At 36.4% G+C, this 13719-nt stretch overlaps 2 protein-coding genes across 3 annotated transcripts; both read right to left on the reverse strand.

Moving 5' to 3' along the window:
* Window positions 1-1072: 1072 nt before the first annotated feature.
* Window positions 1073-5625, reverse strand: lrrc23 (leucine rich repeat containing 23). Of its 2 annotated transcripts, XM_022677416.2 has the most exons (8): window positions 5494-5625; window positions 4792-5235; window positions 3648-3757; window positions 3279-3541; window positions 3028-3158; window positions 2800-2936; window positions 1859-2063; window positions 1073-1305 (listed from the first exon to the last, which is right to left on the reverse strand). In XM_022677416.2, exons 2-8 carry the CDS (start codon window positions 4891-4893, stop codon window positions 1270-1272), a joined length of 984 nt encoding a protein of 327 aa, XP_022533137.1. In that variant the 5' UTR covers window positions 4894-5235; window positions 5494-5625; the 3' UTR covers window positions 1073-1269. The 2 variants fall into 2 exon arrangements, with proteins under 2 accessions (XP_022533137.1, XP_007249926.1); XM_007249864.4 differs by lacking the exon at window positions 5494-5625 and having other exon boundaries at window positions 4792-5236.
* A 610-nt stretch (window positions 5626-6235) lies between these two features.
* On the reverse strand, window positions 6236-12031 carry si:dkey-32e6.3 (uncharacterized). Its single transcript, XM_007249866.4, has 5 exons — window positions 10589-12031; window positions 9364-9755; window positions 8850-9010; window positions 8158-8290; window positions 6236-8066 (listed from the first exon to the last, which is right to left on the reverse strand). Exons 1-5 carry the CDS (start codon window positions 10851-10853, stop codon window positions 7890-7892), a joined length of 1128 nt encoding a protein of 375 aa, XP_007249928.2. The 5' UTR covers window positions 10854-12031; the 3' UTR covers window positions 6236-7889.
* Window positions 12032-13719: the final 1688 nt, after the last annotated feature.

Genomic DNA, 13719 nt, shown 5'->3' on the forward strand with positions numbered 1-13719 from the left:
TGCACTGTAAAAAACAGTAGTACTAGAGCCATAAAGTATCAGCAAAGAAACAGCTAAGTTGTACAAATTTAATGTGATTTAGAACAATTTATAAGCATGTTTTTTCTTTCGGGAGGGTTTATAAAATAAAAAGGTCAATATGAAATATGAAATATTAAACACAGGCTTCTAATGCAATGAAAATAAACTAATAAATATTTTATTTAATTGGATTTATTTACAATATAGATTTTATAGTAGAATATTCGAGTATTTTCTGTGCATTACAGACAGAAAACAACATTCTTAAATTTTTTTTTTCATTCTAGGTAATTCAGGTCTGAATGGGTTAATATTAGTGTTTTAATTAGTATTTGAATGAGTGTCACTGAAAATAAATATTTTTGCAGAACTTCCACATAGTTGTCTCATAAGGGAAATTCCACAGATTTTTCAGAAATTCATTTAATGGGAACCAGAAATCATAATGTCTAAAACACAAATGTTGGGCTACATTTAGTATTATATATGTTTATATGTTTTTTTTAAGTAACAGTGTACTTAGAAAATTGCAAAATATTTTACTGTTGCAGTGCATAAAAATAAATGCATGAATGAATTAACTAATGGGTATACACTATTGTAATTTTAGAAGTTATGCATGAGTCCCCTTAATAGCTTTTTGAAAATAAAACTTAGTACTCATCAATGCATTTATAATCATTTCCATTTAAGGGTAGGCACCTTTAGAGGTATTAAATACTTATACTTTGCATGGATAGTTTCTAGCACCTCCATTTTATTATTTTACATCAGATCACTCTTATTTTTAAAGATATAAATCTGTAGATGAAGTGTTTAGTTTGTGATGTAACCCTGGTTTTATTTCACCACTCTTACTTCCCCCTTTTAGTCATGAAAGGAAGCTGTAGTACCATTAAGATGGAAGTCTCACTGATCCTCAGATTCATACGTATACAATTAGATAACACACGTAAACATTTAAAAGGTAATAATACATTTTATGCATTTTCAAAACAGATGTAACATAACATGGAATTAGTGTGGTTTTGAAGTCAACAAGATACAAAAGTTAATTCAAAAGTTTAATGGAAAATAATTTGATGAATGATTTAAGGCACAGTGTTGATGTCGCTGAATACCAAATATTACATGCCAACCTGTCACACTTAATGTGAAGGATGCACAGTTTGTTTATGCACTTTATGACCAGTGATTTCTCCAACAGAACTGCAGAAAAAAAATGTTGTATTTTCCATACGGTCATATTTACTGGTCCTCTTGTTCTGTGGACTCTTCAAATTCCTGAAAGGAATGACATTTATTATTAATGACATTATGTTTTATGATGGAGATACTGCAGCAGCTTCTTCATATACACTTTATAGACAAAAGTATTGATATTGTTTCTACCTAAATTAAGGGTAACAAAAGAAGTTTATCTAAGTTTAATGTAACTTTCAATACTTTTTAGGCAAGACGTTGTAATATATTTGAAGCATTGTTGTGATTATTTGATTGCATTCAGAAGCATCAGTCAGGGCGGGATGTTAGATGATCAGCAAACAACCTCATTTCCAGCCTCCTAGATCATCCAGAAAGTATTGGATGGAGCACCATCATAACAGAGAACACAGACCACTGCTCTATAGATCAATTCTGGGGTCCTATACACTCCTCCAGCCCATGTCTGGGTTTAAGCATGGTGTCAATAAGTTCAAGTTTATATGCTCCATTAAGTCCTATTCTATTTGAAGTATTTCTCTACAGGCACCAGACAAGCTCTGTGTGTGTGATTGCACATGTATCAATGTACAATAGCTACAAAGTAGATGAATGCGTGGCAGTGTCCACATACCCTAATTCTCTCCTGAGCCTCCATCCTCTCCTCAGAGGAGAAATGTTCCTTGTCAAGCCTTTCAAGAAGTGGGAGATATGTGAGCACTAAGAGACGGTAGTCTTCCATGTCTGAAAAAGGGTTGCCTGTCAACACGATGGCCTGTAGGGTTTGTGCAACACCCAGCAGGCTTTGCAGTGCCTTTCGGGATGCTATCAAGTTGTCCCTTGGTAGAAAAAGAGAAATATTGTGTGAGAGAGGGAATACAAGCATTTGGGGAACTTACTTTTTGAGTAAAGGTGTTTCAAACAAAGGACCATTTGTTACATTGTATACTTTTGGTATGGTTAGATTTGGTTTCACACTGCAGTTTAGTAAATGGACTAATTTTACTGATTAATCGGTAAATGATAGCTTTAAGTTCCTGTAATAGGTCCAAAAGTTAAAAGCATCTGAAAAAGTGCAAATTCAAATAAATCTTGACAGAGACAACCTGTTTTGGTTAAACCAAATTTTGTGGCTTGTTGCACACCTGACATTTTTGTGATGCCCAAACTAAAAAATCACAAGGTCTGAACCAAAAAAGTCAAAATATTACTGATTCTCAGAACACAGAACATTGTGAATGCTGAGATAATAAAAATACTAAGTTTTTCTTGGTCCGAATCATCTGAACCATATTTTTGTTCATTTGCAGTGTGAACACTTTTCTAGATGGTTTGGGCTTTTGAACCAATTACAGGAAGTTGAGTAAGGCTACCGTCACCAATTAAACAACATAAGAAGAAAAATAACCAATGTTGTGCCAGAATCCTTTTGTGTTAATATGCGTCATGCATGAGTACCATTGTGCTTGAGACTCCAAAACTAACCAGATAAAATGTATACAATGTGTACTTGATTCAGAATTTGGTGCTTTTAGGGAAAGAATGTCTGAGACATTTTATTATCTAATTATGTACCTGATATTGAGATATTGCAGAGATTTCATACTTGGACTCAGACCATCTAGTGTTTCTAGCTGGTTGCCTCTGAGGTGAAGAGTTGTTAGGCGCTCCAGTTTCTCCAAACCTTCCAACTGTTTAATTTTGTTCTGGGCCTAGACAATCAGAGTAAGAATTGTGTAATGTGTAATGTTTCATCTTGTTATTGCTTTTTAATCCACCACAAACCAAAAAATGCCAAGATACCAAGTAAAGATTACGCAAGTTGGGGAGGTAAATGCCATCTGTAGTTTCTAAACTGTTCCCTCTCAGCTCCAGTGTCACCAGATTGGTCAGCCTGTGATATTCAAGGCCAGACACCCTCTGAATGCCATTACCTGAAAAACCGAAGCATTGTGAATATTGCTCAATTAGTGATAAAATATAGCTCATTGTAAGTGTTGCTCAATGAACTTCAAAACAAAATCAACAATGAATTGTCTAAAGATGGCACTAACCAGTAAGATTAAGGCTTTCCAGAGCAGGCCCACCGAGCCCCTCTGTATCACCCAGACGATTGGCTGCTAAGCTAAGCCACTGCAGGTATGCGAGCTGACCCAGCGGCTGATCTCTGAACCCTGGAAGTTGATTGCCATCGGCCTTTAGCCAAAGCAGCTGTGTTAAGGCAGCCAGTGGAGAAAAGTCTGTGAGGAAATTGGAGGAGATGTCCAAGAAACGCAGATGGACAAAGGAGCTCAGCAAGGCAATATCCGTTAGACTCCTTGGTTAAGACAGAAATAAAAAAACACTCATTCTTCATTTTTCTAAAAAAGTATTCATCTCACGTTCTGTTCAATTTATGCTCAGTTATTCCTCAAAAAGACTACCTTTCTTTTAGGTCAGCTTTGACAAATGCATGGGCCAGTCCGTTTCCAGTGCGGCACAGCAAAGACAGGCTCTGGGCCATCATGTCCTGTGTCAGAGGACAGGACTCAATCTGGAAAAAGGAAACCAGAAAAACAAAGAAAAGCTAAATTAATTCATGTACTTGCCTAGGTGCTACACATGTTACTGGAGGCTTCCCCTAAGGATAGACCAGAGAAGCTATCCAGGTTTTCCACTCCTGCTGCGGAAGTGAACCAATAAATCAATGCTAAAGTTGATTTCATATTAATCAACTACCTATGTATTGGACTCAGAGGCCCAGATTCTCAACAGCATTTCTTAGAACACATACAACAAATACAAAGAAGAATTTTAAACACTAAAAAGTGAGATGTACAGACACTAGTGAGACACCTATCTGCAATAGCTGATACAGATATTAGTTTTACCCTGTTCCTATCTGTTTGTTATCTGACTTTAGTTTAAAGTGACGAGACAAGTATTTCAGAAAACTCACAGATAGTAAAAGGGTGATAGGATTAAAATAACATTATTGACAGCTCTTTATGCTATTTTCTTTCTTATCTCTTATCAGTATTTTGAAACAATCTCATCAAGCATGGAGGAGTTTAAAAATAAGAGTATGTTACTACTATATAAAAGCCAGGATGTGAGAGAAGCTGATGAAGAATGACAGGGCTAAAAGAACATGTCTGATCATGTAGCGGTCTATAGTCTGTGTGTTTGATTAAGCTTGCAGAACCTGTATTCTGTTTAAGATACCTTTGGTTAATCTGTTTCTATTGTATTGATGTCATTGGCATGTACTAACAGTACTATATAGAGACATGTCTAGTGTCTGCTAAAGAACAGATTCTCATCAACAGGAATTCAGGAAAAGGAGAATATTTTCCAGTGTCTGACAGATCTTGAGATAGGGTTTAGATTAGGATGAATTAGTCATGATGGTCATTTTTGCATTGGGTGCTAGCTACCTGTTTTAAGGTTAATCCACTTAGTTTAGGCATTCTGTTGCATGTTTGTCAATCTTTTTAGACAATATATTTGGCATAAATTTATAAAATAATGCAATTTTAAGTGTCCCGGGATAAATGATTAAACACCATCATTGTGTTACGCGGTTACCTGATCCCGTTCAGTAGCTTCTTCCTCTTGAGCCTCTTCCTCCTTCTGCCCCTCTTCGTCAGATTCGCCGTGTAACAGCTCGTCCTCGTCAGTTAATGACATAGTTTTAGGTTTATATAAATTAAGGTTTTAGGGAGAAGCAACTTAACTTGAGGTTAGCTAACCTACCTAGTTTACTAATTAACAGTAGCCCGATAAAATACTCACTCTGGGGTAATATGAACTACTTTTTGCCAGCAGACATTATGTCCAATTTTATTTTATTCGTTATTCTTCTGTTTTCTGATTGGCGTTTTATTTACTGCAGTTAACTAGAATAACGTTCAGCTTACCGCTCCTAAAGTGTACAGTCGTTACCAGGCAACAGGAAGACCCTCCCCTGGGCACGCTCCACTAAAGACCGGTCCTTCCCTGAGCCCTACACCCTAAAAAAAGCTAAAACCACTAGAAAAAAGCAAAAAAGGGGGAAAAAGGAAACAACTATTACAACAAATTAGACTAGATTGCTGTTACTAAAGCCAAATCAGCCTGTTAGAAAAAATGAAGAGAGTAATTTAAAAGAGTTAGCAGATGCCCTGAGAAATCCATAACAGAGATTAGTGTTAAGTTATTTATATCAAACCAAATAATGGAGAATGCAACTGTGATGCAATTTTATTACCGTCTGATCCGATGATAAGGTGTCTGATATAACACACTTACCCAGCCCTCTTGAATTCCATAGATAGTCCGAAATCACATTAAAACAATCTTGTTTGGTAAATGGGGGGTCCATGACTGTAAAATAGTCTTTGTGTGAAACATTTAAAACACAACAATGGCGATATAAGCCATGAAACATAGTAAGCCTTTACTTGCCCAGTGCGTAATTACGCATCTAGTGCACTTTTACGTATTTTGTGCCTAATAACGCATCTAGTGCACTTTTACGTATTTTGTGCGTAATTACGCATCTCTTGCGCTTTTACGCATTTGGTGCGTAATTACGCATCTCGTGAGCTTTTACGCATTTGGTGCGTAATTACGCATCTCGTGCGCTTTTAAGCACGGTGAGCAGGACAAGGAAACACGTGAAATACACATCCCTTACCCCCAAAACAACCTTAAATTGAAGTCACTTTTATAAATTTAGTTTGTCACCCGTGACACTATTTCAAAACTTAATCTGTAAAAAAGACACTAGTTATTTTTTGCCCAAAATATACATGTTGCACTGTACTGTCTAATATTGTTTGAAATGTTATTTAAATGAGAAATTTGGATGTGTTTAATGACCACTGATCACAGTACTAGTGCTATAAAATATGATGTAGCTGGATTATAAATACAAAAAGCAATTCTTTCCTACAAATTTCTCTAACTTTTAATAAAAGTCAAAGCATTTCTAACATTCTAACATTTCTTATTGCCATCTGATGACATACAGCTGTAAGCAGACACACACAACTTTTGAGGATTTATTTTAGTTGCAAAGACACAAACAAAAACATGCTAAAAAAGCCTCAAACATATAATTAAATATATATATTCAAAATTAAAATAAATACCCAGTGTCAGCTGCACCACAGTGTCAGTTATCAGTAGTAAAACAATTTACACTTCATTTTCATGGTGCAGCTTTAATTATTCTAAAGTGAAAAAATTTAACCGTTTTCCAAAGCATAATTTTTCTGCTTAAATATAAATACATCTTAAAATTAAACACAGTAGAAAATGGGGAGTTTGATTTGTGTAAACAATGCAGTGCATTTAGTTTTCATTAATTCAGCAACTCAATCTAACAGTATATTAGGAAAATACTGCAGCTATATTTCATTAACAAAAATATAACTTTGTGGCCTAAATTTCTATTCAGTGCTAAATGTAGATCAGAATCTGATAAACATTACTCTTTCATTTCCAGACCTCACAGCACTTTCTTTTGGCATGTAAAGCACAATGAAAAATACATTCTAAAGAGTTAAAAAAAAACTCACTTCCAATGTAAAATAAGTAGAAATTCAAGTATGATCCACAAAGGATCCTAACATGTAAAATAGAATTTGATAATCCTACAAAAATGCTTAATACTACTCAATGTTAACTCAAACCCTGAGAACACTGATATTGAGACACTTCTCTGCAGAAACATTCCTCCTGTTTAAAAGCTGCCCACGTTTTATCTACTAAGAGTGTGCACTACTAAAAGTAATGTCAGTACTTTCACACTACTAAAGCTACTTGATGTGCAATTCAACAGATGATTCAGTTATTAAAATGATTGTTGTATTCAGCTGTCTTGAATAGACAGCATCACTGCAGGGGCAAATTAGGCTATGTTCACATGACAAGCCTCACTAACAAGCTTTGATTTGGTTACACTGAACTTAAAAAATCAGACCTCAGCTTGATAATGTAAGAAGGGGATAATAATAATAATTAATTTCAAGTATTAAATCCTGCAGAATGGATGTTCCTGCCTGTTCTCTTGTACTGTCTGCACATCTGGGAGTCTCAAATAAACTTCATCCTTCCAAAATGAACAAACTTGGGCTGGTTTGAATGATATCACAGTAACATCAGTACTAAATATATGGCGGTAGATAAACTGCTGAATAAAGCAACATACTTATTGTTTTTATCAAATATAAAAAAGCTAAATCTCACCCTATGTACTTTTTAGCTTATCAAGAGTTCAAGTATTGAGATATTTTGCACTACTACATTAGAGATAACTTATTATTACTATGGAACCATCCTTCTTCTTCGTCTTGCCCTTACCTAGTCTCCTGTCCATCCTCATATTCCCAATTTGGCATTATAGCGCTAAACACATTTGTAAAACTTTACTTAAATGCTATTCATACCACTTCAGATGTACACACAACAGAGCTCCAGTCTGAGCTGCTGGGACCAGAGATCCAAAGATTATCTGTTAAAAATGCTCCAAAAAGAATCAGAAATCAATATTTGGTTCATATAGATATTCAAGTTAACGGGATGCATGAGTAATGAAAAAGTTGGTCATTTTATCATGGATGTGATCACATGACCACAAGCATGTTTCCTTCTTTATCTTTTTTTCCCAGGCAATCATCCTACAGATTGACATGTGAAACCTAGTTCAATCCCTGCTGAAGATTCCTTTCGTAGTTCTCCATGCAGATGTGTATGCGCTGGATGAAGTAGCTGGGGTCAGAAATGGCTCTGAAGAGGTCATTTTGTACCAAACACAGATCATACAGTTCTGAAGTGGAGGCCGTGCGGGTCTGTGAACCCTCTGGATCCAAAAAAACCTAAATAAGAGGAATACAAGCACAGGTGACTCTCTGATTTAAGCTTAGGTTTATAAGGAGAAAATGACAGTCTTTTTTTTTTTTTACACACCTTAGGATGTACAATAGTGTCTTCATCGTTTTGCCGGATGTTGTCATCGATAAAAATATGCTGAACTGCAGAGTCAAAGGGGTCAATCCACAGTGGTTTCCCTCCCAAAATGGAGTACGTATTTTGTGCCCACCTATTGGGAACAGAGTTCATTATGACTGGCAATTTTTTCACTGTCAATATGAAAAACTGCTTGATTCATATATCAACAAGTGAAAAACTAATCTAAGATCTGAGATTTTCATGACATGTTTGTATTAACAAGAGAACCAGGCTGTTTAACATTTTTGCCCCACTCCCCTAAAACCAAAACAAGTTTTACCTTTAACCCAAATCAAGCCATCTAATCAATACTTTTTACGTCTACATTTACATAGCTACAAAGCTAATGCAGAACAAATTGAGCTCTAGACCCCATTTATTAACTCTTATTAAAATCCATTTATTAAAATCTCCATTGAAAATGCTGACTAGGCTTAATTCATCTCTGGGAAACTTCCCCCAAATCAGCCTGAGGTATAAGCTTCTACCACTATGTCAGCATTATTAGCCTTGTAGCTTCAGTGACTCAAAATTGTCTTGACTGAGGGGAGATTTAGGAAAACTTGATTGTTTACTGTTGTTAACTGTCACTTAAGAAAAGGAACAACTACAACAAGGCTGTCTCTCAATACTTTTGGCTGGTTACTCACCAGTCAAAATGGTCCTGAAAGCCACTCAGCCCCTGTGAAGAACTCATGAACTGATACAGGCTCCTCTCCCCGTCTCGTGCAGACAAACGCTCCTCTCCATAAGTCAGAACTGCACCTTTATTGCTGCACCTGATCCGGCCTGCTGTTACATTCACACTTAACTACAAGGGAAGAATGTTACGTTTTATTCTTTGGATGCCTTTGGACATACAGAGTTACTAATTTGAATACAGAGAGTGTAATGATAATAGTGATATTTGGTTTAAAAGGAGAGGGACAATTCAGATAAAAAGAATGTATAATTACATAATGATTATATCATAATTATATAGCTTTTTAAATATCAATTATAGTCAAAGATTAACAAGCCACCGCAATCTTTAGTCATATACATGTCTAACCTTAAATTATCAGCAGCTGGAACACAAACAACAAATATATACTAAATGGAAATAATGAAGAAAATAAATGTATCCACTATCCAAATTATAATACAAAAGGTATAATACAATACCTTTAGAGCTGGCAGGTCAGGGAAGAGTGGATGGGTCCCTTGCTCAAGGGCTCGCTGAACAACCAACAAAACGCGAGGCAGGTCGGTTCCGAATGTGCGGAACACGATAGAAAATTCCAGTCCCTGGGAAGCCAAGTCCTGCAGCAGCTGGAAGAAGGATGGAAGGATCCAGTGATAGAGCTTCCCATCTTCTCCTTTAATAGAGAGCTCCTTGTCTGGCTGCAGGTGGGAAGGCCACTGCAAGAGTTCAAGATGCTCCTCAAGGACTTTTCGGAAACGCTTGCCCGGCCCAGAGGTAAAGCCCGGTACTCTACCAAAGTGAGAGTAGTAAGTCACAGCACCTTCACAGGGTGGAAGAAGTGTTGGAGTCTCGCACATCCACTCCCATCTTCCTGTAAAGGAAATTATGACAAAGTCATAAATACAAAAGTAACAATTTAGAGTAAGAGACATTTTGTGTGTCTTAGTTTTAAAGACACCTATTTAACCAAACACATTATACATTTGTATTTGTATTGTCAGTAGCTATAAAACACAGATCAACATCAACAAATATTGAGGTAAAATTACAGAGAGCACACATATACTGTTTAATTGGATTTAGTTAAGCACATTGTGCATCATTACATGACATTTAGTGATTTCCTGCTGCAACACACCCCTTCAGCTCTCTGACAGTGCTTGTTAATAAGCTAATTGGTTAAACCAGGTGTTTTTGAGAACAGAGAAATTACTAAAATGCGCAGGGCATGGTGCCTTCAGGACCCTGCTCCAGCCCTCCTCCTAAAAAGCTAGCTCCTGCACCATCCTAACACAGCCCACTCAGCCAATCAAAGACTTTTGTAGACTGGAAAACCACATGCTGAAGCATTAGGAACAAGGAGGGAAGGATCCAGTGGTACAGCTTACATCTAATGCCTTGTCTAGCTGCAGGTGGGAGGGCCCCTGCAGGAGCTCAAGATGATCCTTATGGAGCAGTAAACACACTAAAATGTGCAGGACAATGTGCCTTCAGCTCATGCAATTTGCTAACACAGCGCTTCCAGCCAATCAATGACTTCTGCAGGCTGTAGTTGAATGGATCAGGATTATATTGAAAATGTGAAGAATCACTGAACTAGACTGTAGATTACTGTTGTAAAGATTTTTTTTATTGAGAGCATTGCTAAAGTCAGTTGGGTGATTAGTTAATTCTAGATAAATAAAAAAAAGTTTATTTCCTTACCTTTTGCCATCCGTCCCCACGTGACAGTGGACAGATAATATTCAAGAGCAGCAACTGTGCCTTGTTTTGTAACAGCATCAGAAACCAGGATGGTGTTGTTAAGATCGAAGTGGATAACTATTTTCTTCTTCTTGACTGACGGCAGATTTGATAATGCTACACCTCCAGCTCTCTCAGTTCCAGTGTCTGTTTCACATCCACTATTGGTGTGGTAACCATTTTTGGAGGACTGGGGCATTTCACAAGAATTTTCTGAGCCAGACATGCTTGTGATTACTTTTAGCTTATTTCTTATTAAACTAATCTAGCAAGTTAGTGGTTAACCAATTTGTAAATATTGTATTTTCACTCTAGATTTTGGTTAAACTGACGACAAGTTTATCCAGTGTTTAAATAGCTAGAATTAGCTTAGATATTTAGCTAGAATAATGTTAAATAATGCTAAATAAAATTAGCTAGGAATTAACTAGCGAGACTGAGGTAGGGTAACTAAGCAGCTAGGTTAGCTAAGCAACCAAATTAAATAAATCTTATTTCCACCGTAGCGTTTGGTTTATGGGAGATAAGTGTATCAAGTATTAGCTAGGTAGCTAGCTTAGATATGATAAATGTTAAACAATGCTAAATAGTGTTAGCTAGCTGGCTAGAACTAGCAAGACTGAAGTAACGTTAAAGTCAATTTGAACAAATTAAACAAAAGCTACAGTGGAAATAAGATTTTTTTATTTTGGTTAAAGGTTGACACGTGTTTAAAAACATTAGCTTGCTCAAATATGATAATAATAAACAAAGCTAAATAGCGTTAACTATGAATTAACTAACGTTACAAACGAAACTAATTTACTTACAACAACTCCAAATTTGACTAGCTAGAAGGTTAGCTAGCTAACTTGCTGGCTAATCTAGTTTAAGATAGCTAGGTTAGCTGTCAGGATATACACAGGTCAGTTTTAGCAAGCTAGCTAACTAGCTGGCTAATCTGGTTTAAGATAGCCAACTATTAGGATATACACAGGTTATAGAATTTATAGTTTTAATAAATTATTACGTTTGATTTAATAAATGTAAGATAAGTACTGTTAAATAAGGAGGACTCAACCGAACGACTTGTCACTCGGTAATTAAAATGAGTTAGCTAAGCAAGTTAGCTGCTGTCACACTATACCACAGGGGAGTTAGCCACACTGCTAGCTAGTAAACTAGCTAATTATGCCAGTAAAAACACCCATATCGCCATATGTAAACATGATACCACCTCACAGCAGTTCCCCTCACACCTCTCTCTTAAACTGGCGGAATGTCATATCCCCGGTCTCTGTATATTATATTCAGTTAATCAGTAAATCCGGCCGAGTTTACCGGCTTCAGTAGCGACATTACAGCATTTCCACAACTTCCCCATTCCTGTCTGACTCAGCGGGGTGAAGCGGCGGAGCTGAGAGCTGAGAGCGCCGCTCACAGGCCGCCCCAGCTCAAACACCTTCTACCATTTTGTTCAGTTACACTGATTAAGCATAACATTATGACCATCATAACATAATGTTCAACTCCACTGAGCATATAAGATCAAGTTATTTTAAAATGACAGACTGTGGTCCGTATCTATATACATTATATATACATTATTATATAGATTATTAAAGATGTCAAAAGTATTTACATTCATTACTCTTGTAGAAGTATAAAAACTAGGGTTTAAAATACTTCTGTAGAAGTTGAAGGGCAGCTCTGGAAAAAAAAAAAGACCACTTTAGTTTCTCTGATTTAGCTGTTTATAGGTATATAGGTAAAATGAACATTGTTGTTTTATTCTATAAACTACGGACATTCCTCCCAAATTTTCAAATAAAGTCATTTAGAGCATTTATTTGCAGAAAATTAGAAATGATGCGTTTAAATAAGTTCAGAAATTAATATTTGGTGGAATAACCCTGGTTTTTAATCACAGTTTTCATGCATCTTGACATGTTCTCCTCCACCAATCTTACACACTGCTTTTGGATACCTTCATGCCACTCCAGGTGCAAAAATTGAAGCAGTTCAACTTTTTTTTCCATAGCTGTATAAACTCAAGCTTTTTATTCAGGTAAAAGTGTACTGGTTTCAAAACTACTTAAGGTATAAAAGTAAAAGTAATGTAAGAGGGGGGGAAATGACATTAACAACAAAAGCATAGCCCGCACTACTATTTTTTTTATTTAGCTATGACAATCCGGAATAAAAACAAGCTGAAAGAAAATAGGAGTACAATGCTATTTGTAAAATGTAAGAAGTATAAAGTACATATATATAATTATGTAAAAATGTAAGGAATAGAAGTAAAAAGTCATCTTACAAATATTTGAGTTAAGTTTTGTATTTAAGTAAGATAAAGTATGTGTACTTTGTTACTTGAATCCTCTAATCATCATTCTCCTTTCACCCTGATCTTCAATGGTCAGGACCCCATAGAGCAGCTATTATTTGAATGGCGGGTCATTATTCTCAGCACTACTGTGTCAATGATTGGTATGTTTGTGGTGTTAGTGTGTGTTGTGCCAATTCAAGTGGATCAGACACAGCAGTGCTGCTGGAGTTTTTAAAAACACTCCACTGTCCACTCTTAACAAGACACTTCTTACTTAGCTGGTCCACAATGTAGACGTAAAGGCAGAGACAGCAGCTCATCTGTTGCAGCACAGTTTGTGGTCGTCTTCAATCCTCTTGTTCTTCATCAGTGCTCACTGTGCACTCAGTGACACTGAGGTGTTGAAAAACTCAAGCAGCACTTCTGTCTTATCTACTCTACCAGCGCTTTTGTGTGGCTTTTACAAGTCGAGGCCTTGATCAATTTTTAACTGAACCTGTTGGACACATTAGTTACTGAAACAGAAATATGTGTCTATAGACAAGTATAGAAAGAGATTCTAAACGGTTAGCATTGGATTCTAAAAGGCTAAGGGGCATAGAGGGGTTTGGGCATAGATATGAAGGAAGGTTGAGTCCTGCTCTAAGATCTAAATCACACAGTGAATCTGAATCTGAAAACATTCGGTGAGGATTAATCCAGAAAAACTGAAACTCCCAACAACTCTCACTAGATTTCAGTTTAAAGAAAACAGGCACACTTTGTATAAAAAAATTGAGTCAAT

The sequence above is a fragment of the Astyanax mexicanus genome, chromosome 13, assembly GCF_023375975.1.
Source record: "Astyanax mexicanus isolate ESR-SI-001 chromosome 13, AstMex3_surface, whole genome shotgun sequence".
Lineage (NCBI taxonomy): Eukaryota > Metazoa > Chordata > Actinopteri > Characiformes > Acestrorhamphidae > Astyanax > Astyanax mexicanus.

What these genes read in the sequence shown, in the direction of transcription:
- lrrc23 (XM_022677416.2), bottom strand. Translation starts at nt 4,893, where the DNA reads ATGTCATTAACTGACGAGGACGAGCTGTTACACGGCGAATCTGACGAA. An exon ending in GGAAAGCCTTAATCTTACTG is followed by an intron (nt 3,159 to 3,278) that starts GTTAGTGCCATC and finishes TCGGTTTTTCAG; the next exon opens with GTAATGGCATTCAGAGGGTG. An exon ending in CTGCAATATCTCAATATCAG is followed by an intron (nt 2,064 to 2,799) that starts GTACATAATTAG and finishes TTTTCTACCAAG; the next exon opens with GGACAACTTGATAGCATCCC.
- si:dkey-32e6.3 (XM_007249866.4), bottom strand. Translation starts at nt 10,853, where the DNA reads ATGTCTGGCTCAGAAAATTCTTGTGAAATGCCCCAGTCCTCCAAAAAT. An exon ending in CTGACCTGCCAGCTCTAAAG is followed by an intron (nt 9,011 to 9,363) that starts GTATTGTATTAT and finishes CTTCCCTTGTAG; the next exon opens with TTAAGTGTGAATGTAACAGC. An exon ending in TTTCAGGACCATTTTGACTG is followed by an intron (nt 8,291 to 8,849) that starts GTGAGTAACCAG and finishes TGTTCCCAATAG; the next exon opens with GTGGGCACAAAATACGTACT.